Genomic DNA, 26,952 nt, shown 5'->3' on the forward strand with positions numbered 1-26,952 from the left:
GCGTGGCCAAAAAAGAATGGATAAATTGAGGATGGCAATAAATATCTCTTGTAGAGTCGTTAAGACACTTGGAATTCCCCCATTTGCGAAAAAATCAACATCAATTAAAGATTATAACTCTATCCCATGTTTTGCACAAATATAGTTCCATACTCTTGGGTATTATTATTGTTCTTACGTTCTTTTTATTGCCCATAGAGTTTGTATTAGATCTAAGTGGACATCAAGTGGATTTGCATTGTCTAAGTGATCACGAAGCTAATATTTAATCTGAGAAAGATACCGTGCATGTGATGTCCTTGAGACTTAATGTGCGTACGTGAGATGGAAATGTCCACTTTAGTATGTATATATAATTCATGTATGAATTTGTTCAACAGAGTACGCTGAGCGTGATGGAGGGATCGCCGACCAGACCGCGGCGAGCCGATGCGTAATAGAAGTGGCGTTGCTAAGAACTGGGCGGAGATTATCGCCGAGACCCAAGACCTGCTTCGGCATCAGCGAAGAGAAGGGGAATCGAGTGTTCAAGAAGCTTCAGATGCTGTTCCGGTCCAGTCGCCTCGTCGGGCTCCCATTCTGCGAGATGTGATTCTGAGGCGGAGTAGCAGCATGACCTCCTCGGACAGCTCCTCGAGGCCGAGAATCGAGACGGGAGAAGGAAGAAGTTGATTGCGAGGGCCACGAGACCACCGCGCTGGCCCTCTGTTGGGCCTTGCTCTTGCTGGCTCTGCACCAAAAATGGCAGAGCATTCTCCGGGAAGAAGTCGAGCGAGTTTCCGGCGGCAGGCCTTTTGACTCCGACGTGCTCTCCAAGTTAACAAAGGCAAATCATTATTTGTTAGAGGAAATTAAAATGAGAAGATTTGATGGTGCAAGTACTTGCAGACGGGGAAGGTATGGAACGAGGTGCTCCGGCTGTACTCGCCGGCACCGAACGTGCAACGGCTGGCAAGGGAGGAGGTCTGCGTCGGCGATTTGGTGGTCCCTAGGGGACTAACATGTGGGTGAACGTGGTGGGCATGCACCACGACCACCCGGAGCTGTGGAGCGATGATGTGAACGAGTTCGGGCCGGAGGGGCTCGAGGAGAACCGCGTCCACGGTGGGTGCAAGCGTCGGATGGGTAGTTGCCGTTCGGGTTCGGAGGGAGGACCTGCGTCTGGCGCAACAAAAGACGATGGAGATCCTTGGCCGATATCTAAGCGAGTAAAAATTGGGGATGTTTTTAGAAAATCGGAGAGTCGCACTCGCTGGACATTAGACGGTGGAGATCCTTCGTCAACAAAGAGGTCACCAGCGGAAAACGTGGGCACCATTTATCGTCACTTTGCTGTGTTTGGAATCCAGGCCGCCCAACTATTTGCCTTCGGGGCATTCGATCGAGAGAATCCTTCCGATGCCGGAGAACGTGATGGAGACGAAAGCGAAGTAGGGAGTCAATCAAAGGCGAGCAACGATGGATCATCTTCTGAAATCAGCACGCTCGTCGGGATCTCTCAATCTTTCCAATCGATCCCTCAAGTAATTGGTTCTCTCTGAGGATGATTTAACTTTTGTCTGGCAGATTTGATTCTGAAAATAGGCATCGCGGAGTCTTCTTGACGTTCTCGCTACCCTTTCGCATCACGATTTTGTAGTTCGGAATGATCTGATTCATTTTCTTCTGTTTCACAGGGAGTTGCCCGATGAGATTTATAGAAGCTTGGAATCGAATGCGGAGGATGATAAGTGGTGGGAGGTAAAAATTCCTTCTTTAGCTTCTCCAAAAAGTATCTTTTAGCTAGTTACCAAGTTTGACAGCCGAAGTTCTTTTGTTTGATAGCGATGCCTCGACCTGCATTTCTTTTCAGGCCGTGGATCTGCAAAAGCTTATTTTGGCTCATAACAACCTCGAGATGTTGAAAGAGGACCTAAAAAATTTGAATATGTTAACTGTCTTAAATGTCAGTCACAATAAACTATGTTCACTACCAGCAGCCGTTGGCGAGTAAATTGCTGTGCTTTTCCTTTATTTTTAATTCCATGTAGCATTTGCTCCTGCATGCTGATATCTCGCTCATCAGGCTTACTTCGTTGAAGGCATTGGATGTGTCGTTTAACATGATATCTAGTATCCCTGAAGAGATTGGCAGCGCAACTTCTCTGGTCAAGTAGGTCCTCTCATTGTACATTATACTGAACTTGGCCATCATATTGTGACTAAACCATAAATTCATGCATATTTTCTTTTTCATGCAGGCTTGCTTGTTCAAATAACCAACTTAGGAAACTTCCTTGCAGCCTTGGAAGCTGCTTAGACTTATCAGAACTTAAGGTATTTCACAGTTGGGTTTACTAGATTCATTTCTATGTCATTCTTATCTAGATTAGGACTATGGACTAGCATATGTTGAAACATATCGTGGGATTCTCAATGTGACTAGAGTTCTGCATGTTGATATTTATATATTTTCTTCACATGATATTAGGCATCAAATAACTGCTTGACAGAACTTCCGGATGAACTTGCCAACTGCTCAAAGTTGATTAAATTGGACGTTGAGGTACAATTATTGCTAAGTTAAAGGTCCTTCAAAAGTTAGTTTTCATTTGCGCAGTGATAAACAATTAAGTAGTTATAATCCTAATGGAGTGGTATAATCTAAGGGGAACAAGTTGACATCATTCACGGAGAGCATGCTAATTTCATGGACTTCGTTGACAGAACTCAATGCTGGTATGTGAGACTGAGTTAGCTTTTATGCTTAAAGTGGAGCTCTCCTAGTTTTTTAATTCATTATTCTAGAGGCTACTTGAATGGATACCAGTATGCTAAATTTCTTCTCTTGGTCCTTTAAAGCTAAAAATCAGCTCACCTGCATTCCACATAGCATAGGTCTCCTCACAAAACTTATCCGTCTGGATCTTCATCAAAATAGTAAGTATGTTTAGCCAATTTGTATATATATAGTTTAGTCAAAACTTTTCTATGTTTCTTTAGAGCTTTCTGATTGTCTTCCTTTGAATCTTTTCTAGAAATTTCATCAATTCCATCTTCAATTATGGGTTGTTGTTTACTTGCTGAATTTTATATGGGGTGAGTTCAGTTAATTTCTAGAATGATTTATAGTTTCTTCCTCATAGAATTCTTCCATGTATTTAGAGGCACATGGTTGTTTGTCTTGAAATGCAGGACTAATTTACTGTCAACTCTGCCGGCAGAAATTGGTGCACTTTCTCATTTAGGGACTTTCGATCTTCATGCAAACCAGGTAACATTTTTTTTTAAAAAAAATTTGTTCTGACCTTTGCAGAACAAAGTATATTGCTAGTTTGATTACTTTTATGAAGTTCAGATTCTTGATGAAAGAACATAGCTAGATGAAAACAGGATCTGGATTATTAATTGAGTTGTGAAAAATCAAGCCTGTCATTACATGATCACCGTTACCCAACATTTTACCCTCCCAATGTTTTTTATTTTCTCAATAGAAAACAAATACAAGGACTATGCTGTGACAAACTTTAGATGCCCCATCCCATTTTGCACCCCTTTTATTATAAAGACTTGTATTATAAATCCTTTATGCTTGGATTTCCCTGTTCATTCTGCAATGAAATTCCTAATTTATTTTTTTATATATTTGCCTTATAGTAGCTTCAGGTAGAGATTCACATGATTTTGGTGAATTATTTTGTATAACGACCACTCTTACCAAGAATTCAGCGATGAGCACCTGTACTTGGTTTAACAAACTCAAATATTTCTCAAGTTAAATAAAAATTTGTAAATAACTAAACAAATTTAAAAAAGAAGTACTCTTCAATTTCTTATCTAAATAAACATAAAGCAAATTAATTTGAAAATAATTCAATTAAAGTCTTAAATAAGAATTATCGTTATTGTAAAAATAGGATGATCACTTTATATATATTATGCATTAAATGAAAAATACACTGCAATATTCTTGAAGAATATGCCAACATAATTTTTGAGGCATTTTTTAGAAGTGTAGTAAATTTGGGAAAGCATAGCGTCAATGACATAAAGAGTTTAAAAGACAACCATATGAAGGAGGGGGCTTGGAGGATAAACCAGAAAGACGATTTTCTCTGACTGAGGCTAATGTATTTTATGATTGAAGCATTGGTTCAGAAAAGACTGATAAAATTTAGTTTTGGCCTTAAATTTCAAGAGTGGCATTGAATGAGGGCACAGCTGGCAATTTCACATGAATGTGGCAAATGCAACAATTAGGACAGAAAATTCTAACATGTGGCTTGTAATCCTTTCAATATGACTATATGATCATTTGTCTTTAATTGATTGACTAGAGTTACTAATTTTTTGTAGAAGTTAAGTTTCTCTCTGTTGTTGATATGTTTTTACCCTTTTAGTTAAAGGAGTTTCCTGTGGAAGCCTGCAGATTGCGACTCTCTGCCCTGGATCTCTCCAATAACTCTTTATCTGGCTTGCCAGCTGAGATAGGTGAGGTTATTGTATTCCAATTTCCATTGATCTATGTTGGTATTGCTTTTGATGGTTTCTTTACATTAATTAACTTGAGGTAAAATTATTTTGGAAACTTGCTATTTCAAGTATAATGGATTTTCCTTGAATGAGTTTTTTTTTCTTAATGTTTACACAAGGTTGCGCTTATCTACTTGGAACTATCTGTGCTTATCTACTTGGAACTATCATGAAGGTGTTGAAAGATTGTTGTGATTAAAATGTGAATGCTTATAAGCATTGCATATATAAAGATAATGAAACATTAGGCAAGTCTAATAGTACAGATAGCCATGGTTTTAGATCAGTCTACTAGATACAGTTTGGCACCAATTGGAGTATAGGTTAGCCACTCAAAACTAGTCTCAATTCATGCAGTTTACTCGCACAATTTTCTTACTCCTTAAAACAATTGTTAGTTTTAACTCTAGTTTAAGTGAAATTTTGATAAATCAAGTAAATCTATACGTTACCATGTTAGTAGGAGTAATTGTTAATCATTTAATACTGTTAAACAAAACCCACCAAGGCAGGAGAGACATCCTGTACATCCTATACTTTCTAATTAACTTGATTCTGACATGTCCTTAGAATTGCACTGGGATAGCAGGCATTTCCCTACTCCATCACTAGGTTCAAATAAGAAAGAAAACTAGTTTGAGGATGAATTCAAACCAGTATATCAAAGTCTTAAACCCTGAAACAGCTTCGCCTTTTTATTTACTTGTGACCTCATGTATTCCAACCCCTACAAGTTTGTTTATTCATTCTCTACTATTCTTCAACTTTCATCGTCATTTTACAATTGTTGGAAAAATTGGATGCTATATATTTTCAACCTGTATTGTTGGTGTCATAAAAATGGCTACAAGAAACAAGATGAGATCTGGAGCATTATAAATGAGCAGCTTGATACATCATTTTTCTGTACTTTATTGTTGTGTGATTTAGGCTGGATGGAGATCTTTTTTTCCTCTTATTTTGCTCTGTTGCTAACGTGGATCACCTTAAGTTTGTCCTTTTTGTTGATAAAAATGTGGTAATTTCAAATATGTAATTTTTTTTGAATAAAGAGGTATCTGCAAAAATGGTTCTCCAATCTCCCCTGCTTCGCAATGAAGCAGTGTAGGCTTTTCATGATTCTGTATATATATATACTTTAATCATATTTTCCTAGATAAAAAAATCTACATCAATCTGTTCAACCATTTGGAGCTGTCTTATTTCTAGTTTCAATGTCATTCATTTGAATTTCCAAATCAATTCAAGGTACAATGACCACTCTGAGAAAGCTTTTGCTGACTGGGAATCCCATAAGAACTCTTCGAAGGTGTCACTAGTTTTTGCATTTAAATGTCTTCAAAGTTTTGGTTAGAGACTCCATGTTTTCTAATAATTGAACCATTTTGTATTTTAGCTCTCTAGTATCTGGACCAACACCAGTGCTGCTGAAGTATCTTCGAAGTCGCCTCTCTGCTGATGAAGGTAATGCCCTTTCCCATATAAAGTTGATTATTTTTATTTGCTACAATTGTCATCAAAAGTGTTCCATAGATCCACATGCATATGCATTGGTTCACTACAACTTGTATGCTCACATATGCATATGTAGTTGCTTTTAGTATTTGCTAAAATATTCAATTGACTCAACGTAGACTAATAGTTTACCTGCTCAACCATCCTTGTTATGGAATATATACTACATGAGAAAATGATTTCCAGTTAGCTTACATTTAACTAATCTACATATAAAGAAACAACAAAATAAGAAGGGAGGAGATCTCTTGAGCAAAAAAGGGATGTGATATGTGAAAGTTATGAATGAATGGTTATTTGATGATTTAAAAAAGATATATATATTTTTTTCTGTTTTGCATCAGCACTGTATATCCGTAAGTGCTAAAGACATTTTATGGTTTTTTGCATTGGTTAGTCATTGTGTGGCAAGTGTAATTTTTTTTGTAATTGTTTTCTTACTAACAGTTGGATACAATGCATCTGAATATCTGCTTGCTTGATCTGTATCCACTATGTGGTATGGTAATAAAATTATTCTTCCTGCATTTGTAATAAATGAACATTTTCTTGATGATTAAGGTACTTAAATCTTTGTTTATATGTTTATGTTTAAATCCCTTACTGAATTTATTTGTCCTCTCAACCTTTACTGAAGTTCTCGATTCCATGTATGATTGTGTATAGAATCTGGATCGGGAACTAGTAAAACTATGAAAGATGATCAAATTGCAAGAGCAGCTAGGTTGTTGTCTTCCAAGGTAAATATTATATTTGTGATTTTTTTTTCTTAATCTTGCTGACAAGAGTACGGTAATGCCATGTGACCTAGGTCACGGGTTCAAATTGTGAGGTAAGGCTGCGTACAATGGATCCTTTTTGGACCCCGCATGGCGGGAGCTTCGTGCACCGGGCTCTTAATCTTGCTGACAAAATTGCCTATTAATAATTTAAATGTGAGAGTCATATTATTGTCTGGACAAAGTAAAAGGGGGCTCACATAAAAAAACAAACCTCACATAAGAGAAATTTCATACAAAGAATTGAAAGATAAATTTATTAATCAAAAGCTACTTATTACATAAATACACGACACTCTTATACACTCAATACAAACTAAAATAGGAAAGAAATAACACTAATTGAGAAAGATAATAATTTTTCACATTAAAAATAGGATAATTACCCAAAATTAATTACAAATTTAGAATTCAAATTGATTTTTTTTTTCTTATGTGCATCATTTTCTCACCTACCAAGAACTTAGTTGTATGCGAATTGTTGGCGTGTCGTCTTGAGTCATCATTTCCATGCATGTAGAATAATTGCTTCATCAACTTTATTTAGCAGTGTTTTATTATTATTATTTTCTTTAGATGTCCCTTTCAGAGAGCAAGAAATTGATGCACTTTCCTCCTCTTTTTACGTTTTAACTTTGTGTTCTATCTTTCTGGTTGCCCTTTCCAATCACTAAGAAAATATCTTAGTTTTTCTTAGTGAGGAGATGATGTCCATGCTTGTGTAACAGCCACACACAAAAGAACTTCACATACAGGAAAATTCTCAATAGAGAATTGAGATAGAATTTTATTGATCAAAAGCTTAATGCTACATAGAGACAACACTTATATAAACCCAGTAGCAACTAAACTAGCAAAGAAGGACCACTACTTGAGAGAGACAATGATCTTATTAAACTCCTACTAAAATAAAGGATTATATTATCAAATCAAAAGATACTAAACTTTCCACACTTAAAATAGGACACTTACCAAAATTAATTACAAGATTTTGTTATTGCAAGTTGGAGATGAGAATAAGATTGTGTTTTGATGAGTGATGATGGATGGGGTGGAAGCTAAGGGCATTAATAGGAAAATTTGAAAAAAAAAAAAAGTAATTCTTTGTCAAAAATTTTGAGGCTATTTTGGTATATTTACAGCTAAATGACCATAATTTTGGGGTTGGGATGTTTTTTTTTTTTGGGGAAACCATCTTGGGTCCATGCCCTGGACGTGCTTGACACATGGACCACCTCGAGCTTGGCACGTGGATCTGCAAGGTCACACCCAGCTTGGTCCAAATCGTTTCTATATAGGGCCTGGCCCTGCCCAGCTCATGTAAATTTGGTCATGCTGCTACAGGTGGCCCAGCTTGTGTGACATCCCTAGTCCTGATGGTTAGACCATTCATGTCATCCTTGTCCCACCTCCAATGCTTCTCTCTGAATTGAATGGATATCAATTTTCAATCAGAAATTAAGTAGATGTTCGCTTACAGTACAATCAACTGTTAACTGTTTCTTCTACTGGATCAGGAGTTAACATTAAGTGGTTTAGGATTAACCACTGTCCCACCTTCTATATGGGAGACAGAAGACCTGGTGAAAGTTGATATTTCCCGGAATTCAATTGAAGTGCTACCAAGTGAATTATCAACTTGTTCCTCACTTCAGGTATGAGAATATGATGGTCAAATAACAGTTAACTGTCACCTTGTTCTACAAGTAATGGATATCTCACTCGTTTTGGTAGACAGAATGAGATTCCAAACCCTGGTCACCAGGTCTCTAAATTTCTAGAGGAGAGTTATAAAAAATTTCCTACTTTTTAGCATTAATATATTATTGATTTTCTTAATTCTCTCTTATCTTATTTTAAGTTTTTAACTGCAGACTTTGATTCTTTCTGGAAACAAGATAAGAGAATGGCCTGGTGCAGTGCTGTCTGCTCTTCCTAACCTCTCTTGTTTGAAACTGGACAACAATCCATTATCACAGGTATAATCAGTGGTGATCAATTTACATAAGCTGGAGAGTGGAAACTACTTGTCTTTGTTATTTGGTTTATCATTGCCTCTCAGTGGCTATATAATTCCATACTGCTACCTGGAAAAGGTGTATATTAGCCACGTACATAAAATGATTACTGCATGTATTCAATTGTCTTTTTGAGCATCATACCTGATGTAATCAATTAACAGATCTGGTAAATGTTCACATGTTATGGGTGTGCGCGCGGTTCTACAAACTCTGCCTTTATAAGTCAAACCATACTTGTTAGTGACAACAAGCACTAGCTGTTCATGAATATGTTAGGAGAAAAGCTTACTGCATCTATCTCTGACAGATTCCATCTAATGGCCTTGAGTGCCTTACAACAATCAGAATTTTGGATTTAAGTGGCAACAAGTCATCCTTGCCAGAATCTTTTTCATTCTCCAGCTTACCACAATTGGAGGAACTTTACCTAAGGTTTTAATTGACTTGCTAAATTGTTTCAAATTCCTGAGACACAATACAACAGTATGAATGATTTTCTAATTTTCAGGCGAATGCAACTGAGTGAACTCCCTCCAGGACTGTTGACCTTACAGCGACTAAAAATACTCGATCTTAGCCAGAATAATCTTGTCTCAGTGCCTCAGGTAATCACTGACTGGATATATACAGAAAAGAAGTCATCTGTCTTTAAATAGGATTTGGTTAGGCTATGCCACTTTGTTCTCTTCCTAAAACTTTGCTGTTATCTACAGTCAATACATAACTCAGTATTCTTGTTATGATTGAAACAGGAAATAAAGGCCTTAATTTCCATTATTGAGCTTGATGTTTCTGACAACAACATAACTGTGCTTCCTCCAGAAATGGTCTGGCTGCTTTCTTTGAGTACCTCTTAGTAGTTTATGCAAGATTTTCAATACATTAATTTAACTAGTTTGAGCTACTTATAAATAAATTTCTTTTTCCAAAATGTATACTTTAATTGGCTAGGCCACATTATCATGAAGAACTTTATTTTTCAGAGAATTGGAAACCAAAAAATTATTGTGCATTTCTGCAAGCAATGAACATAAGTTATAATTTTCATCTATTGAAGGTTAGCTCCATGGATCAGATTCACAATTGAACACTATACATTGTTCCAGCATATATATTCTGGTTAAAACAGTCATGACATCTAGCAAGCAGTGCTATCTTCTATTTACCTCTAAATCCCCAATTATATACACCGAGCACTCCCTTAAGTTGGTATAGCTTTAAGTCAATCAATATGGTTTTCAGGTCATATGTAACAAGGAAGCTGAGTCCATATCTCATACAATACCAATATGGCATCTCTAATATAGTTTGCCTCCAACCAGAAGATTGATGACCTTTGGAGCCATTATAGGAAAAAAAAATGTCAACACAAAGGCAAAGTTAATAGGAAATAAGAAATCACAGGTAGCATAGTGAGGAATTATGTGACAGGTAGTATTTATTATTTATCTTTATGAAAGGCTACAGGTGGATAATATGTTGGTTTAGTTTTTGTTGGATTTAAGCAGTGGGGTGATAAGCACACAATAGAGATTGAAGGAGTACAATAGTTAATGTGAAAACACCTGAGAACATCTCCAAGAGTCATTTAGTTGTAGTTTCTGTGTATCGATTGAGGAGATAGAATTGTACAATTATCTCATGGATTTAGTAGACAAGTAGGTACGAGAGAGCAGCCAGAATAGGAGCAGAAGAAACAAAAAATAAATAAAAAATGGGAAGAATAAAAAATAAACAATTGACAGACAAATTTTGGTCATCTCTATAAAGTAGCATCCCAAAAATCTGCGGTCAAGAATATCACTAGGAAAAATATACTAAAAGGAACATAATTATGAAAAAGAAAAGGCATTCATATTGTTGATGAATAAGACATAATTAAATGAGCATCAGTCCAAATAAGATGATGTGGTAAAACAAGAACATTATCATAAAATCAATGATTAAAACATCCAAAAAACTCAAACTTTTACGACTTCATCCTAACTTGGATTTACGAATTCTCTCTCTATGTATATTTATGTACACAGTCGCATACATATCTTCTGCCCAGTGTAATGCTAACCTAAGAAACAAAAGGGACATGAAAATTACAAAAATCAAGATTGTTTTGCTATTTGAAACTAGCTTTACAGAACCATTTTTCTTAAACATTGCTAGGTTCAATTCTCGTGAAAGGGATGTTAATCTAGATGGAGTATATCCACTTGGTTTGGACTATAAACTTTCTGTTAGTTATGAGAAGCACAGATGATAAAAAAATCTTCTCTTTTGTATCTGTCAGGGACTGCTTGAGCCAAGCTTGCAAGTGCTGAAACTTGATGGCAATCCGCTGAGAAGGTTTCAACATTGCCCCTCCATCCTATTTCTCAGTATTTGGAGTAATTATTATGCTGATTTGGTACTTGAAAGTTCAAACAACATAGAAATATCACAAAGTAAAACATTCTTATTATCAGGATTAAAGTGGTCCCACCTACAACAAACTGTGGTGATCAGATTTGGTTTTCTACTTCAACCACTGCCCCTTCTGCATTCTATCTTTTGCTTTTTACGAGATAATGAAATCTGGGTAGGGTTTTCAGTTGAGTAAATGGACCAAATCTAGCTTAGAACTGCATAATTTTTTCTTTCTTGTGAAATGGAGAGATTTCATCTTTTAGGTGTCATTCTTTTTATAATAGATATACCATGATTTAGCTTTTGAGATGGCAAAACATTAGTTGGATTGTTCCCCCTTTTTTATTTTTACCCTTTTCTTTCTTGCTTTGTCTAAGATTTTTTCTGTTTTGCAGCATTAGACGAACTATCTTAGATCGGGGAACTAAAGCTATTCTCAAATATCTCAAAGACAAACTCCCAGATCAATGATCACACCGAGATGATCACAACGTCTGTTCATTACTAGACCGGGTGCTCCAGTAGTCTACTGAATCGTAAATTGTGTTGGATGCGAGGCATTTCACTACAGAGCTTTCTGGTATAAAAATAGAATACGTGAAATGCTCTGGTTGTGTTCACAATTCATTGCCCTTTCAATTTATTCATGTTATTGCTGGTTTGCCAACTGGTAATTCGTGATTTCTATTTAATATTTTTGTTATTTGAAGGTAAACTGCTGCCGATGTATGTGTATTGTTTTGTTGTATCTGTTTTCACGGTACTAGTTATTGATTATTTTTATTGTAGCAAAGGTTGATCTTGATGTTGTAAGAAGAACCACTCTTTCCTATTATGAGAAATGCTTTGCAATCGTATTTTGTGTTCAAGCTTAGGGTGTATTTACTTGTAGAAGTTGGTTGTTTTAGGCGGTAAAATTTCTTTGTTTATCCAATTTCTGGCTTGCTGATGCGATAAGTTCTTTCAACGTTGCATTTAGGTATGCTCGACGTGTGAGATGGTATCATTCTTAATCCTAATTCGTCAAATTCTGAATTTAGTAGAATATACACATTTTAACTTATTTGATATAAGTAATTTGGTCTCATATGTTAAATCATTATCTATCAAATTTATAGGAATAACGAGTTATTATAACCAATGCAGACATGCAGTGAGATCTGATAATGTTGCATTAAGTATATATGACTTGAGAGTCGATATATGCTAATCCAAAGCATAACTGAATTGGTTACAATCGCAGCAGAGTTGTAGAAGAGTGGAAAGAGTTCGGATGAGTATAGCTGAATTGGTTACAACGCAGCAGAGTTGCAGAAAAGGGAAAGAGTTTGAATCAACTGCAGTTTCTGAATTTACCTCTTAGGGAAAGAATCGAATCAACTGTAATTTCTGGATTTACCTCTTCATAGATGCTCGTGAAGTCGATATCATGCATAATCGAAAGACGGAAGTTCTCTTCTACTTTTAAAGATGCTCACAATCTAAAAATCTTCTTTTTAAAGGAGGGTATTATTTATAGAAGAAATGAAGATTTATAGAAGAAAGAAAGAACACTCGAATGGATCAATCGCTCACAAAGATCGACGTAGCAATGTCGAAGCGCAAATATTTAATACTCGAACATTTAATTTATTTCCTGGTGCATTATTTCAAATCTTTGGAAACACCTGAAGGGAAAAGTCTACATGGCTTTATTATTTACGGATTAATTGGAAATGCTTCCAAGCCTAAGAACAACAAGATCCTTATGTTTGCTAAACGAAATGGATCAAAATGAAGCAAGAAAACAAATGAAAGGCCAAATTGAAGCAGAGAGAGAGAGAGAGAGAGAGAGAGAGATCAGGAATAAAAAACAGGGCTATAGCTCACGCCAACGACGCGACGATGGCCTGAGCGATGCTCGCCAATTTGGCGCAGTCACTGCCCGCCGCCCCCGGCACCTCTCCCTTGTTGTCGCCGCCCGCGAACGCGGCCTCGCACTTCTTCGCGGCGGACTTGGCGGCCGCGAGCTGCTGCGCCGCCTTCTTGTACACGCGGGCGGCGATGTTGTCCACCGCGTTGCGCAAGTGGTCGACGTCGTCGGCGTACGCGTCCAAGCATTTGTCGAAGTTGTTCTTGTCGGCGGAGTCGACTTCCAGCTCCATGAGCTCTTCGATCTCGGCCTCGGCGCTGGCGGCGTGGGCGATTGCGGTGCGCGTGGCGACCAAGGCGAGGTTGTGGAGGTCGCCGGAGCCGGACTTCTTGAGGGATTTGACGCAAAAATCGTAGCCGACTGCGGGGTACTTGTCGGCGACGAGCTTGCAGGCGTCCTTGACGTTGGTGGGGCTGGCGCAGGTCGGCGGAGGGCTGGTGGTGGATACGCGGTGCATGGAGAGGAAGAGGGCGAGGGCGAGAGAGAGGAAGAAGAGAAAGTACTGCATGTTGGCAAGTAGTTAACTGAATACGATCGAGAGCGTGCGATCAGTGGATGATGAGGGAGATGGAGGTCGATCGTCCTCCAATTTATAGGGGGAGATGAGATCGAGCCATCGATCGAATCGAAGGACGTTGGTGACGAGGAGAAACGAGTTTCGCGTTGAGCGACGGAGGATGTTCTCGTCGCCTTCAATTTCGGGTCTTCAGAACCGCAGCTGCATGCACGTGGAACAGAGCTTCTTCTTCGTCTAACTGTTCTTGCATTATTAATCGGTCAACGTCTGTAATTTACAATTTGCATGGCCAGGCAAATTACACCGTGCAATAATTTGATCTGATTCTACACTGCTTTAGGGATCACATCTTACGAACTTGAATGATATTGTATAGAATAAAACTACTCTATTAAATACTATGAAAAACGAGCCAATTGGAGGAAACTCGATCGATTATCATTTGTTCATTCCTGGTGTGTCACAAAGCCAACCGACCTTTGTGCCGAGCCGACGGACGGCCGCCCAGCAGCGACTCAAGATCACTAAACTGCGCCATATGCCTGTGAATTTATTTTTAATATTTAAAAATAAATATTAAATTAGAAGATATTTTATTTTTATAAGAGGTGGAATTTGTATAAATGAAATTCGAAGGACTCTTTTCTGCTTCGAATGATGTGTAGAAATCCAACTTTGGTTCACAACGGACTTGTTGGAGAACCATGTCCTCCGGTCAACTTCGCCGGCAAACAAGCAAAGATTACATCTTGCCGATGGGGGCGAAGATGGAGCCTCCTCCGGCCTCCATCTCTGAAGAGAGTTGCGCCGATTGCTCCGTTTCCGGCAAACTCACTCCTGGACAGGACGTACTCTGTCCGAGATGCAGAGAGATGTTTAAGCTGCTGGAGAAGGCGAAGGAAGTCAACGGTGCCGGAGCTCTTTCTCTACTAGAAACAGAAGAGACGAGAAGAAACAATTTAGAAGCAAAAGAGAGTTCGAAGGAGAATGCTGCCTGCGGTGCTGGTGAGGATGGACTTAAAAGGAAACAGAACAGGCCTATGTCACGCAAAATCAATGTTCCTGCTGCAATCCTTGCTCCGTACAGGTAACACGTACAGATTTTTGATCGATCAAGTTCATTCGTTTTGATGCCTTCTCAAATTTGCACTTGCCCAGACTCCTAATCTTGTTCCGGATAATTGTTTTGGGGCTTTATCATGCATGGAGAATCAAGAACAGGAACGAAGAAGCGATGTGGCTGTGGGGAATCTCCGTTGTCTGCGAAATCTGGTTCAGCTTCTCATGGCTTCTGGAGCAGCTCCCCAAGTTTAACCCAGTGAAACGCGTCGCCGAGCTCGGGGTCCTCAAAGACGAGTTCGAAGGTCCATCTACTCAGACTCCAAACTCAGAGCTGCCGGCCATCGACGTCTTCATCACGGCTGCCGACCCCGACAAAGAATCTGCTCTGGTCACGGCGAACACCGTGCTTTCCGTCCTCGCCGCCGACTACCCTTTTGAGAAGCTGACTTGCTATATTTCCGATGACGCCGGTTCTCTCCTGACGTTCGAGGCCATGGCGGAGGTCAGTAGCTTCGCTGCCATGTGGGTGCCTTTCTGCCGGAAACACGACGTCGAGCCACGGGGCCCGGAGAGCTACTTCAACCTGAAGAAAGATCCTTACTGGAACAAGATCCGCCCTGACTTCGTCAAGGACAGGAGGAGGATGAAGAGGGAGTACGACGAGTTCAAGGTCCGCATAAATGCTCTGCGAGACGCCGTCCGCAGGCGATCCTATGCGTATAATGCTCTTGAAGAGAGAAAGGTGTTGCCCGAGGCTCCTCCACCGGCGACGTGGATGGCTGATGGCTGCTATTGGCCGGCGACTTGGATCGACCCCTTGCCTGGCCATCGCTACGACGACCATCCTCCGGTCGTTCAAGTGATGCTGAACTCTCCTAGCAATGAGCCTGTACTGACGACGGGAAACAAGGAAGACGGTACGTCGGTGCTGTCGATGGACCTGACCGGAGTCAATACGAGACTACCGTTGCTGGTTTACATTGCCCGCGAGAAGCGCCCTGGATTCGAAGACCACAAGAAAGCCGGTGCCTTGAATGCTCTGGCGCGCGCCTCCGCCATTATCTCCAACGGCCCTTTCCTCCTCAACCTGGACTACGACAACTACGTCCACGACTCTCGTGCCTTCCGACAGGGCATTTGCTACATGTTGGACGGCAGTGAGCGCGTCTGCTTCGTCCAATTCCCTCTGCGACTCGACGGCGTCGATCCCTCCGACCGCTATGCCAACAACAACAATGTCTTCTTCGATGTCAACATGCCAGCGCTCGACGGCATCCAAGGCCCTTTCAATTTGGGCTCACGCTGCCTTTTCCGGCGCATGGCGGTCTATGGCTTCGACCCACCGGAGCCGTCGCTGCAGCGCCGGCAGCAAGTCAACGATGATGGGCAGAGTGATCAAAAGATTCTCTCCACATATTCCAAGAGATTTGGGAACTCCACGTCGTTAATCGACTCCATCCCTGTCGCCGAGTTCCAAAGCCGACCTCTGTACGATCGGCCGGAGGAGACCGTCGCGGCCCCTCGCGGCGCTGTTACTCTGCCGTCGGTTGCCGAGGCGTTGAGCGTGATCAGTTGTAGCTACGAGGACAAGACACAGTGGGGCGAGTGCGTCGGGTGGATCTACGGCTCCGCGAAGGAGGACGTCGCCACCGGCTACCGCATGCACAACCAGGGTTGGCGCTCCATTTACTGCTCGCCCATCGAACGCGACGCCTTCCGCAGTGCCGCGGCACTCATCAACCTCGCCGACCGGCTGAACCAGATCCTCCGGCGAGCGACGGGTTCCGTGGAGATGTTCTTCTCCCACCGGAACCCACTGCTCGTCTCCTCCAACATGAGGGCCCTGCAGCGGCTCGCCTACCTCAACCACTCTGCAAACCCCTTCACCTCTGTCTTCCTCACGGCCTACTGCTCCCTCCCGGCCCTCTGCCTCTTGTCGGGGAAGTTCATAGTGCAATCTATTTCGGTGACCTTCCTCACCTACGTCCTCGTCCTCACCGTCACGCTCTGCATCCTCACCCTGCTCGAGGTCAAGTGGTCGGGCACGCAATTCGTGGACTGGTGGCGCAATGAGCAGATGCGGGTGATCGGGGGAACAAGTGCTCACCTCGGAGCGCTGCTCCAGGGACCGCTAAGGGTCTTCACCGGGATCAAGCCTTCGCCGACGGCCAAGAAGTCGTCCGCCGACGACGATGACGAGGAGTTTGCGCAGCTGTACGCGGTGCGGTGGACGTGGCTGATGGTTCCTCCGATCACCATCATGGCCCTCAACTTGATCGCCGTCGCGATCGGCGTCAGCCGAACTAGCCAAAGCTCCTCGCCTGAGTGGAGCGAGTTCTTGGGCGGTTTGTTCTTTAGCTTTTGGGTGATGATTCATCTGTATCCGTTTGCTAAGGGGCTGGTGGGGAGGAGAGGGAAGACGCCCACCGTCGTCTTCGTTTGGTCGGGTCTTGTAGCCATCACGATTTCGCTTCTGTGGGCGGTTCTTAAGTCTCCTTCGGGAGCACAGGAGCTTGGCGGTTCCATCACCTTCCCTTGATTGCAGGATCCTTTATGCAGTTTCCACTTGAAGCCCTGCAATCAATTGTTGCTTCAATTTATCAAGCTACGGTCAATAATAGAAGTTTATGAAGCGTATGGTCAATTGTAATAAATTTTTGCTACCGATTGTAAATAAACTAGTCGTTAAAATTTAAAATACAATAAACTTATTTAAATTCCTACATTACATAATTTATAACATTGGTTTATGATTTTAAAAATATTAAAAAATTTCAATTTATAGGTTGTAAGTTGAAATATTAAAAAATATAGAAAATTATGCGCGGCCGAAAAAAAAAAAATGTCAGCACTCAGCTGTATTACCAATTGCCCTAGCTGTTGCGTCCTCCTCACCTTTCTCTCTCTCCCGTGGCGTCCACACACGCAAAGCCGGGGCCGGTTCTGGATTCCCTCCCACTGCCTCCCTATCTCTGCTCTCCCTCCCTTTCTCAGGTTCGTCTTCCCCTCTTCTCCTCTGTATGCCGTCTCTGTCTCGATCTCTTGGGTCACTTCCTTCTCGGATCTTCAGAGTTCAAGGTGGAAGACGAAAGAGCTTAAGGAGTCTAATTTGTCTCTTGCTTCCTGAATTTTGAGCCAGAAATTCCGGAAGGTTGCACCTTTGTCACTCAGTGCACTCCTCCTTCGATTTTGTTCTCCTTCCGTTCTTAAATATCTCGATCTGCACCTCTCTTGATTGATATTCCATTTGTGTCTCCCGAGATTTAGGTAGAAGACTGAAACACTGGAGAAATAACTCTTTCCTCACATATTGTTCATTAGCTTTTATTCTTGAACTTCGATTTTACTAATGAGACCATCTAAATGCTTTTGGTAGGACTGAAAATTGTTTCCCCTGGAGATGCTTGTATCATTGCTATTTTCTGGCGGATCGGAGTGTAAAGGGAGATGTTTAGTTTTCCATGTTTATTTTTATGAATTAATTTAGCTATATCCAGAAATACCAGTGGCAGCTGATATGAATGATGCATTCTTTGCCCGTTACCTTTTGTTATGACTTAGTAATGACTGTGTAAAATGGAAATGTAGGATAATACAGAATGCACTAGTGAAACAATGGTGCTATCAATTTTTATGAATGAATAGTTCTCTATGATCATTTAAAAAAAAAACCTAAAATACTAACTACTTTTGTAATGGCAATAGGAATTATTTCCACAACTATTTTTGGTAGCTTATAATATGTTTCTCCTAAGTAAGGATGGATTTGTTATTCGAAAACCAGTACCTTTAGCTTAACAACTTTGAATCAGAAAGAAAATGAGAAGAAGGAAAGGAGATAGAAAACATTGGTTTCCTTGATTAGGAATAGTTTAGGGAATCTGTGATTTTTGATGCTGAGAAATGAATGAAAGAGAAAACAATCAACTATTTTAAAGCTCAAAAGTAAAAGAAAATCCTTCATCCAACTGGAGACAAAGAGAAATGGATTTTAGGCTAAACGTTTAACATACATGAACTATGTACGTTACAAATTTCTGGTTTGATCCAGCCACATAAGTGAACTTTGTAAATGGTCAGTTTTGACATTCTGTCAAGTTATATCAACAGAATATGATGAAAATACCAGGGACACCCAAACAATTCTTGTTAATCCATAGGATAATTTTCTCTCTTAAGACTATGGCTACAAGGCTGGAAGTAGCTCGCCACCCACACCATTGGCAAGAATGCCTTGACAGTGCAGTTCAGCCTTTAAGATGGGGCAATAGTGGTGGCAAGAGAGAGGAAAGAGTTTCCTCTATTTAAATTTATCAAAAATGGTTGATGTACTAGATTGCATATTTGCATACTTCTAAAGGCAACCTAGGAGGATACCTGGGTGGTTTCACCTATTGACCACTTTGCCTAATGGCTAGGAGCCTAGACAATGTTGCCCCCATGAGCTGGTACAATTGGTTTCTACATGTGGTGTTGCTACAATAGGTCATGGGTCAATCCCCAACGTGTGCGAAATATTTTGTTGGTTCACTGACCCTCCCATGCAGAGGGCCACTGTGTTGGGCGAAGCCCCTCGTGATTTACCTCATTCCCAGATCGCGTGGGGGAGGGGCCCTCCGGGTGAGGGTTATAATCTTTTGCTGCAATAAGAACCTAGACAATGTTGCCTAAGTGCATATTTTCTTTAGATGTGAGTCGATTAGCCAGCTATGGAGGAGAATTAGATGGTGGCTGCTGATGCGATAGGAGATGCCCACTTATTGGAGGATGTTGCGGGTCTTTAAGCTCCAGTATCGGGGGGCTATGTATGGATGGCAAGAAGTCGTAGCATGTTTGAGGGTGTATGCTTTGATGCAGAGTTGGTATTGAGGAAGATACAGATATATGTATATTGGTCTTTGGACATCTATTCGGATCTGACACTTCATCAGACATGAGTAGCTATCCTTGTCCAACATTGTCTATTATGCTCACTATTTATACATTTACCTTTTCATCAATAGGAGGCCCTTTTAAACAGCAGCCTACAGAGCACCTAGAGGGCCTAAAAGGTTATGTAGTTAGTAAATTTTTGGGCTCCTAGACTCTCATTGGGAAGCAACTCCCGTTATCTGAGATAACACAAAGGGCTCTAACAATAAGGTTTGTTGAATTAAGGCAATTGCCATCTTGCATATTGTTGGTTTTCATATGAAGAATGTGATAGGTCATCTTCTGTACACATTAACTTATTTTGTCAATTTTTGGATATCATGTTTTCATGAAAGAAAAATGAATAATATGGTGGTTAAGTCAGATCCAAGGGAGAATCGTAGGCAATGAAATTGGCCACCTTAAAAAGAGATTTTTCTGAAAGTTTTTATCTGAATTGAAGTTCAACAAGATGAGTGTAAGAAATTGTAGGGTGGTGGTCTAGCACAATGTAGTTGAATATAATGTTTCTTGAACACGCTAAATGTGAATAAATCAACTGTCATGTTGTGAGAAGAAAAGGTGCAATCCCAAGAAGTTATACAGCTTATGTTACCTATAGTCTCCAGCAATTAACTTATGCGCTTCTTACTAAATCACTGATAGGTCCTAGAGTTATTTTCATTTGTTTCATGCTTGGACAATATGACAAATTTTGTTCATCTTGAGGTGGATTATGTGCGCATATATAAGACTAAGCGCATGCAAAGGGTCCTTTTTCATGTTAACTAGGGCCTTGGTGATTGATTAATGTGAATGAATGGTTTTGTCCCTTACTTTCAATCAACATCATTTGTTCTTTAGTTTTTCTATTCAATGAAGTCTATGGTGTGTTACAGTAGAAATGTGAAAGATAAAAGAATGAATGTTTATCCAAAGAGGAGGGAGGGGAAGAAAGAGAAAGGAGGAAGAAAGGAGAGGATACAAAGAGTTTGAGTTCTCTTCCCTTGTTTGAGAGAAAAATAATGTTGTTAAATAAATTATTTATTTAGAAAAAATAAACAAAAAGTTGTTCATGTGAGTACGTGGCTGTAAAAATCAAGCAAGGGCCAATCAAGCGCCTCAAATCTTGATAAGAGGATCACTTCAACTGGGTGTTGTCTAAGCAAGTGCTGATGTTTTTTATTTTTCCAATGTCTTTTAGCCTTCTATCAATTAAACATCTCCTATTTGGAGCTCGGTTTATGTAGTTCTCCCTCGTTTTTTATTGTGGCTATCTTTGCAGTGGATTTTGGATTTGCATCATTAGAGGAGTTTGTGTTATCCTCATCCTTTTATTCCATACTGAATGTGCGACCCAGAAGCCATTGGTAGGGAGGCGAGTTTGCAGTAGACATTGGAGAGGCATTGTATTATGGGCAGCAGTGAAGCTGATGCATCTGCAAAGACTCCAAGGACATCCGTTGCTCAGGTAATCGGCTATCCACTTATCATCCATTAAGTCATCATGAGTTTAAATTTTTTGTATTTTGTTTTAGTTTTTATTCTTGGAAAAAAAAATCAAAATTTCTTGAGTTTTCTTGTGTCAGGAGCAAACCACTGCTACTAGCTCCACCCCTGCTGTTACTGTTTATCCAGACTGGTCAAGCTTTCAGGTGGTATACCTTATTTCTGTGAATTAACTCTTTCACCATTTTTGTCATGAAGGTTGTTACTTGTAGATTATGCCTATGCTTGGGGAGGCTCATCGAGTTGTGACTTATTCTGACAGGCATATTCACCAATTCCACCACATGGATTCTTTCATTCTCCTGTGGCATCTAGTCCTCAGCCCCATCCTTACATGTGGGGACCTCAGGTGTTTTTGGTTATTCAAATATTTGAAAATATTATTTTGAATGCTTTTTTTGCTAGCCAAATAATTATTCTGTTGAATGTTTTTGGACATTTCAGAAGGAAAGCCTAGTGAGGCATGAACACATACTCGTTACAATAGATTAGAATTATTGCGGGAGCCAAGATAAGATGGAATTTTCAATGAGAACTGAATTCTCATGCCAACTTCACAATCCTTGTACTCGCTTGTCCATAGTGAGGTCAAAATATAAGCTGTGGAAAATCACATAGGAATGATCATACATGGATACATTTATTGAAAATGCTTTTGTGATATAAAATGACAATTTTGGTACAATATCTGTGTCGTTTTTATCTATTGAAGTTCATTATGGTGGATCTATGTTTACCAACCTTGGCATGAAACCTTCATTCTTAATCCTTTATCTGCAGCACCTTATGCCACCATATGGGACTCCACCACCCCCATATGTGATGTATCCTCCTGGAGGGTTATATCCATCTATGCCTCCTGTATGTTAATCAAATTTTAATCTGCAGTTCTTTTACTTAATATTCACAGGTGTAACTTGTGCTACTTTTGATTGTGCCAATGTTGAACAGGGAGCACACCCTTTCAGCCCTTATGCAATGACTTCGCCAAACAGCAATGTCGAGGCTTCTGTGAGTTGCCACTACCATACTACCTTATATAGTTTCCTTTAATAAGTAAGTATGTGGGGGTATCAACACCGTTTACCATATATCCTGTCTCTAGGGAGCCATTGCTGGTACAGAAGTAGATGGTAAGTCATCCGAAGGTATGGAAAGAAGTGCCATAAAAAGATCCAAAGGAAGTTTAGGTAGTTTGAATATGATTACAGGAAAGGGCAGCAGTGAACCAGGTAAAACATCAGGGCAACCAACCAATGGAACATTTTCTCAGAGGTATTTCAAAATCTAGATTGACCATCTTGAGTTATTAGCATTCAGAGCAACACCTTGGTGTAATATTGTCTATGGACTAAAAGCACATGGTTTTGTAGTGGTGAAAGTGGAAGTGATAGTTCAAGTGAAGGGAGCGATGCCAATTCCGAAAATGTAAGAATTTATTTAACCAAAAGCAGCATAAGGATTTCTGTCATATTCTTTTTTATGGATTTTATTTTTGTTATATTTGTAATCTTCAAATAGTGGAGAGAGCCACTGGATTAGGCCTTTTTAATTTGTATATGATTCGTTAGCCATCATGAAAATGGTTGATTTGATATCTTCATTTCTAAAATTGACATATCCTATTCTTTTTATCACCTGACCTGTGACAACTTGTCTCCCAATAGCTAATGGAATACATTTGAACAACTGGGAACTGGTCCGAATCAGACAATTCTGAATGGCTGAATAATGTTAGGATTTGGTCAAATCATATTTTGACATCTCTATGGAATCTACTTTGAGATATTTTGCAATCCAAATAAAACAATGGAGAAAGACACATGCAAAGAATAATAAAGGGAGCAGCCAAATGGTAGGAGTGAGATGAGGGAGTTAGGATAGAGGAGGAGTAGAGGGAGGACAAGAGAACTAACCCTATGCCATATTTACCAAGTTGATATGCACCATTCCAGTGCAACATATATGCAATAAAGAATGGTGCAATTACTTGTATAAGGCATATTTTTGGAATAAAATTACTAATGTTGGATAATTGAAACTGATGATGGTTGCTTTTGTCACTATTTACCCTCTTCACCTAGTTTGGTGTTGCATACCTTGGTTTCGGTATCAGTAAGTGCTTTATACTAATAAGTTATTCATCAAACTTTCTACTGATAAGAGAACTTAAATTTTAACTTTATTTCTAAATAGTCTGCTCATTTATGCAAATCATGTTATTCTTCCAAGTGAATCAAGCCTTAACAGATTGGATGAAGGCAATTGAGCCAATGGTTATGTAGGTCGATAGGTGTTACTTGACATTAAAAGATCTGTTGTAGACATAATCTCTTGACTCCCGAATCACCACACCTTTAACACCCTTAAAAAAATACTTCTCTGTATAATTCACTTCAATAAAGTTATAAACAGAATTTTCTACGATTGATATTCTTATTTACCCCGCCAATTTGTAAATTTGTGATGTTTGCCGTTCTTGGTTTTCCTATTAGAAGCCTTGATCCTCAAAGATCTGAAAATCCATATGGCTGGATAACAATTTTTTGGTTATCCAGTTTGTCTTAGTTGAAATATTTATTTAAAATATAAATATGAGTTTGAGGTTCTATTTTGTTATGACTTACTAGCTGAGGGCATTCATTAAATGATGTCTCACAGGACTCACACACAAAGACAACTCGTGGGCATGAATCTCATGGTGGTATGTGAATGCAAAAGTGTGTATTTTTTATGTTTATGCTCCTCATTTTTCATTTTGCACTATAACAGAGGTTTCCCAGAGCGGCACTGCTGGTGAATCTCAGAATGGTGTTACTCGAACTCCATCACAGGCAATGTTGAGTCATCAAATGGCTATAGTGCCTTCGCCTGCAACTCCACCTGGAGTAATAGCTGGTCCTACCACAAACTTAAATATAGGAATGGATTATTGGGGTGCTCCAAGTTCATCACTGGTTCCAATACATGGAAAAGGGGCTGCAGCACCTGGTGCTCCCTCAGATCATTGGTTGCAGGTTTTCACTAATACTCCATTTAATGGTGTTCTGCAAAAAAATTTGGTTTAAGCTAGCTTTAATTCATTAGTATCTTTTTGGTGTGTGTTGGCGCCTGTGCATGTGTGTGGTAAGTTCATTATCTGATTCGTGCAAATTGCATGGATGAATTGGTTCTTGGCAAAATTTCCAGGTCATTCTCTATTGTAGAAGAAATAACTTTGGACAAATTTATCGTCTTCATGAGATTTCCTGCTACCTCTTCACAACCATGCATAATGTTTTCAGTTTGAATGCCAATTCTTTAAGGTTGAAACACAACTAATGTAATTCTTATGAAGGCACATATCCACTGACTTGATTAGGAGGATAGTTTCCACTGCACTAGATGCTAACAGAGTGGACACTCTAGTCATTATGTTGGAATTGGTAATAAAATGATCACCAATCTGAGTTACTCTAAAATAACAATTGCTTTGATACTAAAAAGCTCCATTTTTTTGTTTTAGATGTAGAATCAAAATGTCTTGAGAGTAACTAACACTGGTTAACTTTACTACCTGAAAGCCTAATGCCGTTGCAGCTGTTGAATAATGAGAGTATATGTAACATGATCAGTTTTGCAAATCATGGTGATGGTCATCAGCTCCAATGTTTTTTGCTTGCAAACTATGCATTAAAAGGTTGTAGGACCTATGTACGAAGCCCAGATTTAAATTAATTTTAACAAATTTTCCTAGCCTATTTAAGTGCTAAGGATTATCCTTCCATTAGATTTGTCATCAACTCATATTGGAGTGATGATAGGACACCATAAAGTATGATAATTTATATCCCGCTCAATTGGCAAGTCATCAACAACCGTCATATCCTTGCTCCAGACTTGCCAAATTTTCTCTACTCATACTTTTGGTGCTATAAACCAAATAAACTATCCTTGATAATTTTCTGTTGGCCAATCCATTTTTCCTCAGTGGCTCTAATGTTTTACATTACATTCACAGGAAACATGATATTGCAGAAAGCCACTTAGAATATATAAAGTAATAAATAAAAGGTACAAACCCTCTTGTAACAGTTTTTGAAGTTGCATATTGAATAGTTGATGCTCAGTATGTCCTGGAGACCTGATCTTGTCAGAGCTAGTCTACAGGTGTCATCGTTCTGCGACATCAAAACAGCTTCATTGAAGAGGATGGACAAGGTCCACAAGTGAAGGATCCTGACAACTGGCCTTTAGTTTTATAGGCTGTTGATAACAGCTTTGTCCCAGGGGATATGAGACTTATTGCTAGCTGAGCTTGTTAATTATCGTTTCTACAATCCTTGCCTATGGCAAGCCAAAAATGCTCAAAAAATCCATTTCAAAGATTTACATTCTAACTAGTCTTTCTTTCTTCCTATTGTGGGTGTGAGAATGTTTGATTGGTGATTTTTTTCCAGTTTTTTTTCTTTTTTTTTTGGTATTTTGTTTTCCAGAAACAGTATTTATTTTTTGCACAAAAGATACTTGATCTTTTTTAAATAAAAAGAAAAAAAGATATCATAAATTGTTGGAAATGAAAAATCAGAAAATGCTACAAGTAACAGTAGACTATTTTTAAGCCCTTTGCTAAAGATTTTAGTTTTTTACCTCTATTCTTTGCACATCTTTGCCTATTTATTCAATTTGTTATTGGCATTAAGCATTCTCAAGTGAACCGGGGCTCTGTCTCACATTACTTGCTCTCTTAAACTAAAAAAAACTAGAGTTAACATTGGTGTTCTTGATGTTTCAGCTAACTTTCCTTGGCATTTTCAGGACGAGAGAGAACTTAAAAGGCAGAAAAGAAAGCAATCAAATAGGGAATCTGCACGTAGATCCAGATTACGTAAGCAGGTAAGTTTGTTTAAAAAATTTAGCTTTCTTGTGTTAAATGAGTATCTAAATTTATGAAGATAAGTTACATTTGTAGCTAATGACCACAGGCAGAATACGAAGAGCTGGCACTAAAAGCTGAGACTTTAAGAGAGGAAAATGCCAACTTGAGGACAGAGCTGACAAGGATCAAGAAGGAATATGAGTTACTTGTTTCCCGAAATGCATTGCTTAAGGTGATTAAACTAATGTTCCTCAATTGTGTCTACAAATGGCTACCCTGCAATCTGTTGCAATTACTGATTGTCAAGCCAAAATTTTCAGGAAAAGCTCGGTGAAGCAGAGCAAGGTGCAGATGATCACAGTGCTGACAGAAAGGAGCAAGGTTCTGTAGATGAGAACTCGAAACAGAACATGGATTCTGATGCACAAGCAGCTATAACAGACCCAAGGCAGACAGACATCTAGCCCTGGCTGGCATGGAGATTTGAGCCTAACTTTGAGTGACCTGTATGCATACCTGATTAGTATGTAAACCCAAATTTACGGTTTTTTTTTTGTCAGCTGACTGGCTTTAGTTAGACTGATGTCCAAATCAACCACCTTAGGTTTCGCTTGCCTATGATAATGTTCTCACTATTTAAGCTGATAAACCCAGCTTGCTCTTGTGCTGAGGCATGGCTGCCCCATTGCCTCTTAATTTGTATGTCTAACTCTCGATTGAATGTATTGACAAAAATGATTATTAAGCTAATCCAGTGATGTTGACTTATTCTTTGCAGGAAAGTCTACATGGATATTGTTTGTTAAAGTAATGATAAATTTTTCGTACTGAAGCTAGTCCTTAAAGCTTATTTCTCTTTTTCCTAATTGTTTATTCAACGTTTCAATTATTGTCTGAAAGTTTTAAGAATTATTTTTATTTCTGAAATGATTTTACTGTCAAAATACTACCTATTT

At 39.4% G+C, this 26,952-nt stretch overlaps 4 protein-coding genes across 8 annotated transcripts; 3 read left to right on the forward strand and 1 right to left on the reverse strand.

The window, feature by feature from the left end:
• The first annotated feature begins 1,328 nt into the window (after positions 1-1,328).
• Positions 1,329-12,059, forward strand: LOC141843839 (plant intracellular Ras-group-related LRR protein 6). Its single transcript, XM_074731863.1, has 21 exons — positions 1,329-1,523; positions 1,677-1,740; positions 1,853-1,989; positions 2,066-2,152; positions 2,241-2,316; positions 2,471-2,545; positions 2,649-2,718; positions 2,842-2,919; positions 3,018-3,078; positions 3,175-3,253; positions 4,380-4,470; positions 5,761-5,821; positions 5,909-5,976; positions 6,694-6,767; positions 8,324-8,461; positions 8,681-8,785; positions 9,135-9,259; positions 9,336-9,432; positions 9,580-9,654; positions 11,112-11,167; positions 11,623-12,059. Exons 1-21 carry the CDS (start codon positions 1,459-1,461, stop codon positions 11,696-11,698), a joined length of 1,758 nt encoding a protein of 585 aa, XP_074587964.1. The 5' UTR covers positions 1,329-1,458; the 3' UTR covers positions 11,699-12,059.
• A 1,033-nt stretch (positions 12,060-13,092) lies between these two features.
• LOC141825360 (putative invertase inhibitor) lies at positions 13,093-13,647 on the reverse strand. The gene has a single exon (XM_074712747.1). The coding sequence runs from the start codon at positions 13,645-13,647 to the stop codon at positions 13,093-13,095; it is 555 nt and encodes a 184-aa protein (XP_074568848.1).
• Positions 13,648-14,411: 764 nt separating this feature from the next.
• On the forward strand, positions 14,412-17,257 carry LOC141825386 (cellulose synthase-like protein D2). Its single transcript, XM_074712774.1, has 2 exons — positions 14,412-14,743; positions 14,815-17,257. The coding sequence occupies exons 1-2, from the start codon at positions 14,412-14,414 to the stop codon at positions 17,255-17,257; spliced, it is 2,775 nt and encodes a 924-aa protein (XP_074568875.1).
• A 356-nt stretch (positions 17,258-17,613) lies between these two features.
• LOC141831192 (bZIP transcription factor 1-B-like) lies at positions 17,614-26,778 on the forward strand. Of its 5 annotated transcripts, XM_074718623.1 has the most exons (15): positions 17,614-17,712; positions 17,789-17,869; positions 20,915-21,100; positions 21,219-21,284; positions 21,401-21,487; positions 21,919-21,999; positions 22,090-22,149; positions 22,244-22,271; positions 22,350-22,413; positions 22,512-22,566; positions 23,800-23,842; positions 23,911-24,155; positions 25,936-26,013; positions 26,103-26,228; positions 26,317-26,778. In XM_074718623.1, the coding sequence occupies exons 3-15, from the start codon at positions 21,044-21,046 to the stop codon at positions 26,458-26,460; spliced, it is 1,134 nt and encodes a 377-aa protein (XP_074574724.1). In that variant the 5' UTR covers positions 17,614-17,712; positions 17,789-17,869; positions 20,915-21,043; the 3' UTR covers positions 26,461-26,778. The 5 variants fall into 5 exon arrangements, 4 of the variants coding, with proteins under 4 accessions (XP_074574724.1, XP_074574710.1, XP_074574717.1 ...); XR_012602025.1 differs by having other exon boundaries at positions 22,244-22,413; positions 26,090-26,228; positions 26,317-26,439; XM_074718609.1 differs by having other exon boundaries at positions 22,244-22,413.
• The last annotated feature ends 174 nt before the right edge of the window (positions 26,779-26,952 follow it).

Source organism: Curcuma longa, chromosome 1 (assembly GCF_044706935.1).
Source record: "Curcuma longa cultivar G26 ecotype Majalengka, Jawa Barat chromosome 1, ITB_CL_G26_1.1, whole genome shotgun sequence".
NCBI classification, from domain to species: Eukaryota; Viridiplantae; Streptophyta; class Magnoliopsida; order Zingiberales; family Zingiberaceae; genus Curcuma; species Curcuma longa.

Excerpts from the sequence above, each read along its gene's own strand:
- LOC141843839 (XM_074731863.1), top strand. The coding sequence starts at position 1,459 with ATGGATCATCTTCTGAAATCAGCACGCTCGTCGGGATCTCTCAATCTT. Across the intron at positions 6,768-8,323 it reads CTAGGTTGTTGTCTTCCAAG|GAGTTAACATTAAGTGGTTT; the intron begins GTAAATATTATA and ends CTACTGGATCAG. Across the intron at positions 8,786-9,134 it reads ACAACAATCCATTATCACAG|ATTCCATCTAATGGCCTTGA; the intron begins GTATAATCAGTG and ends TATCTCTGACAG.
- LOC141825360 (XM_074712747.1), bottom strand. The coding sequence starts at position 13,647 with ATGCAGTACTTTCTCTTCTTCCTCTCTCTCGCCCTCGCCCTCTTCCTC.
- LOC141825386 (XM_074712774.1), top strand. The coding sequence starts at position 14,412 with ATGGGGGCGAAGATGGAGCCTCCTCCGGCCTCCATCTCTGAAGAGAGT. Across the intron at positions 14,744-14,814 it reads GCAATCCTTGCTCCGTACAG|ACTCCTAATCTTGTTCCGGA; the intron begins GTAACACGTACA and ends GCACTTGCCCAG.
- LOC141831192 (XM_074718609.1), top strand. The coding sequence starts at position 21,044 with ATGGGCAGCAGTGAAGCTGATGCATCTGCAAAGACTCCAAGGACATCC. Across the intron at positions 21,285-21,400 it reads CAGACTGGTCAAGCTTTCAG|GCATATTCACCAATTCCACC; the intron begins GTGGTATACCTT and ends TTATTCTGACAG. Across the intron at positions 22,414-22,511 it reads AATGGAACATTTTCTCAGAG|TGGTGAAAGTGGAAGTGATA; the intron begins GTATTTCAAAAT and ends ATGGTTTTGTAG.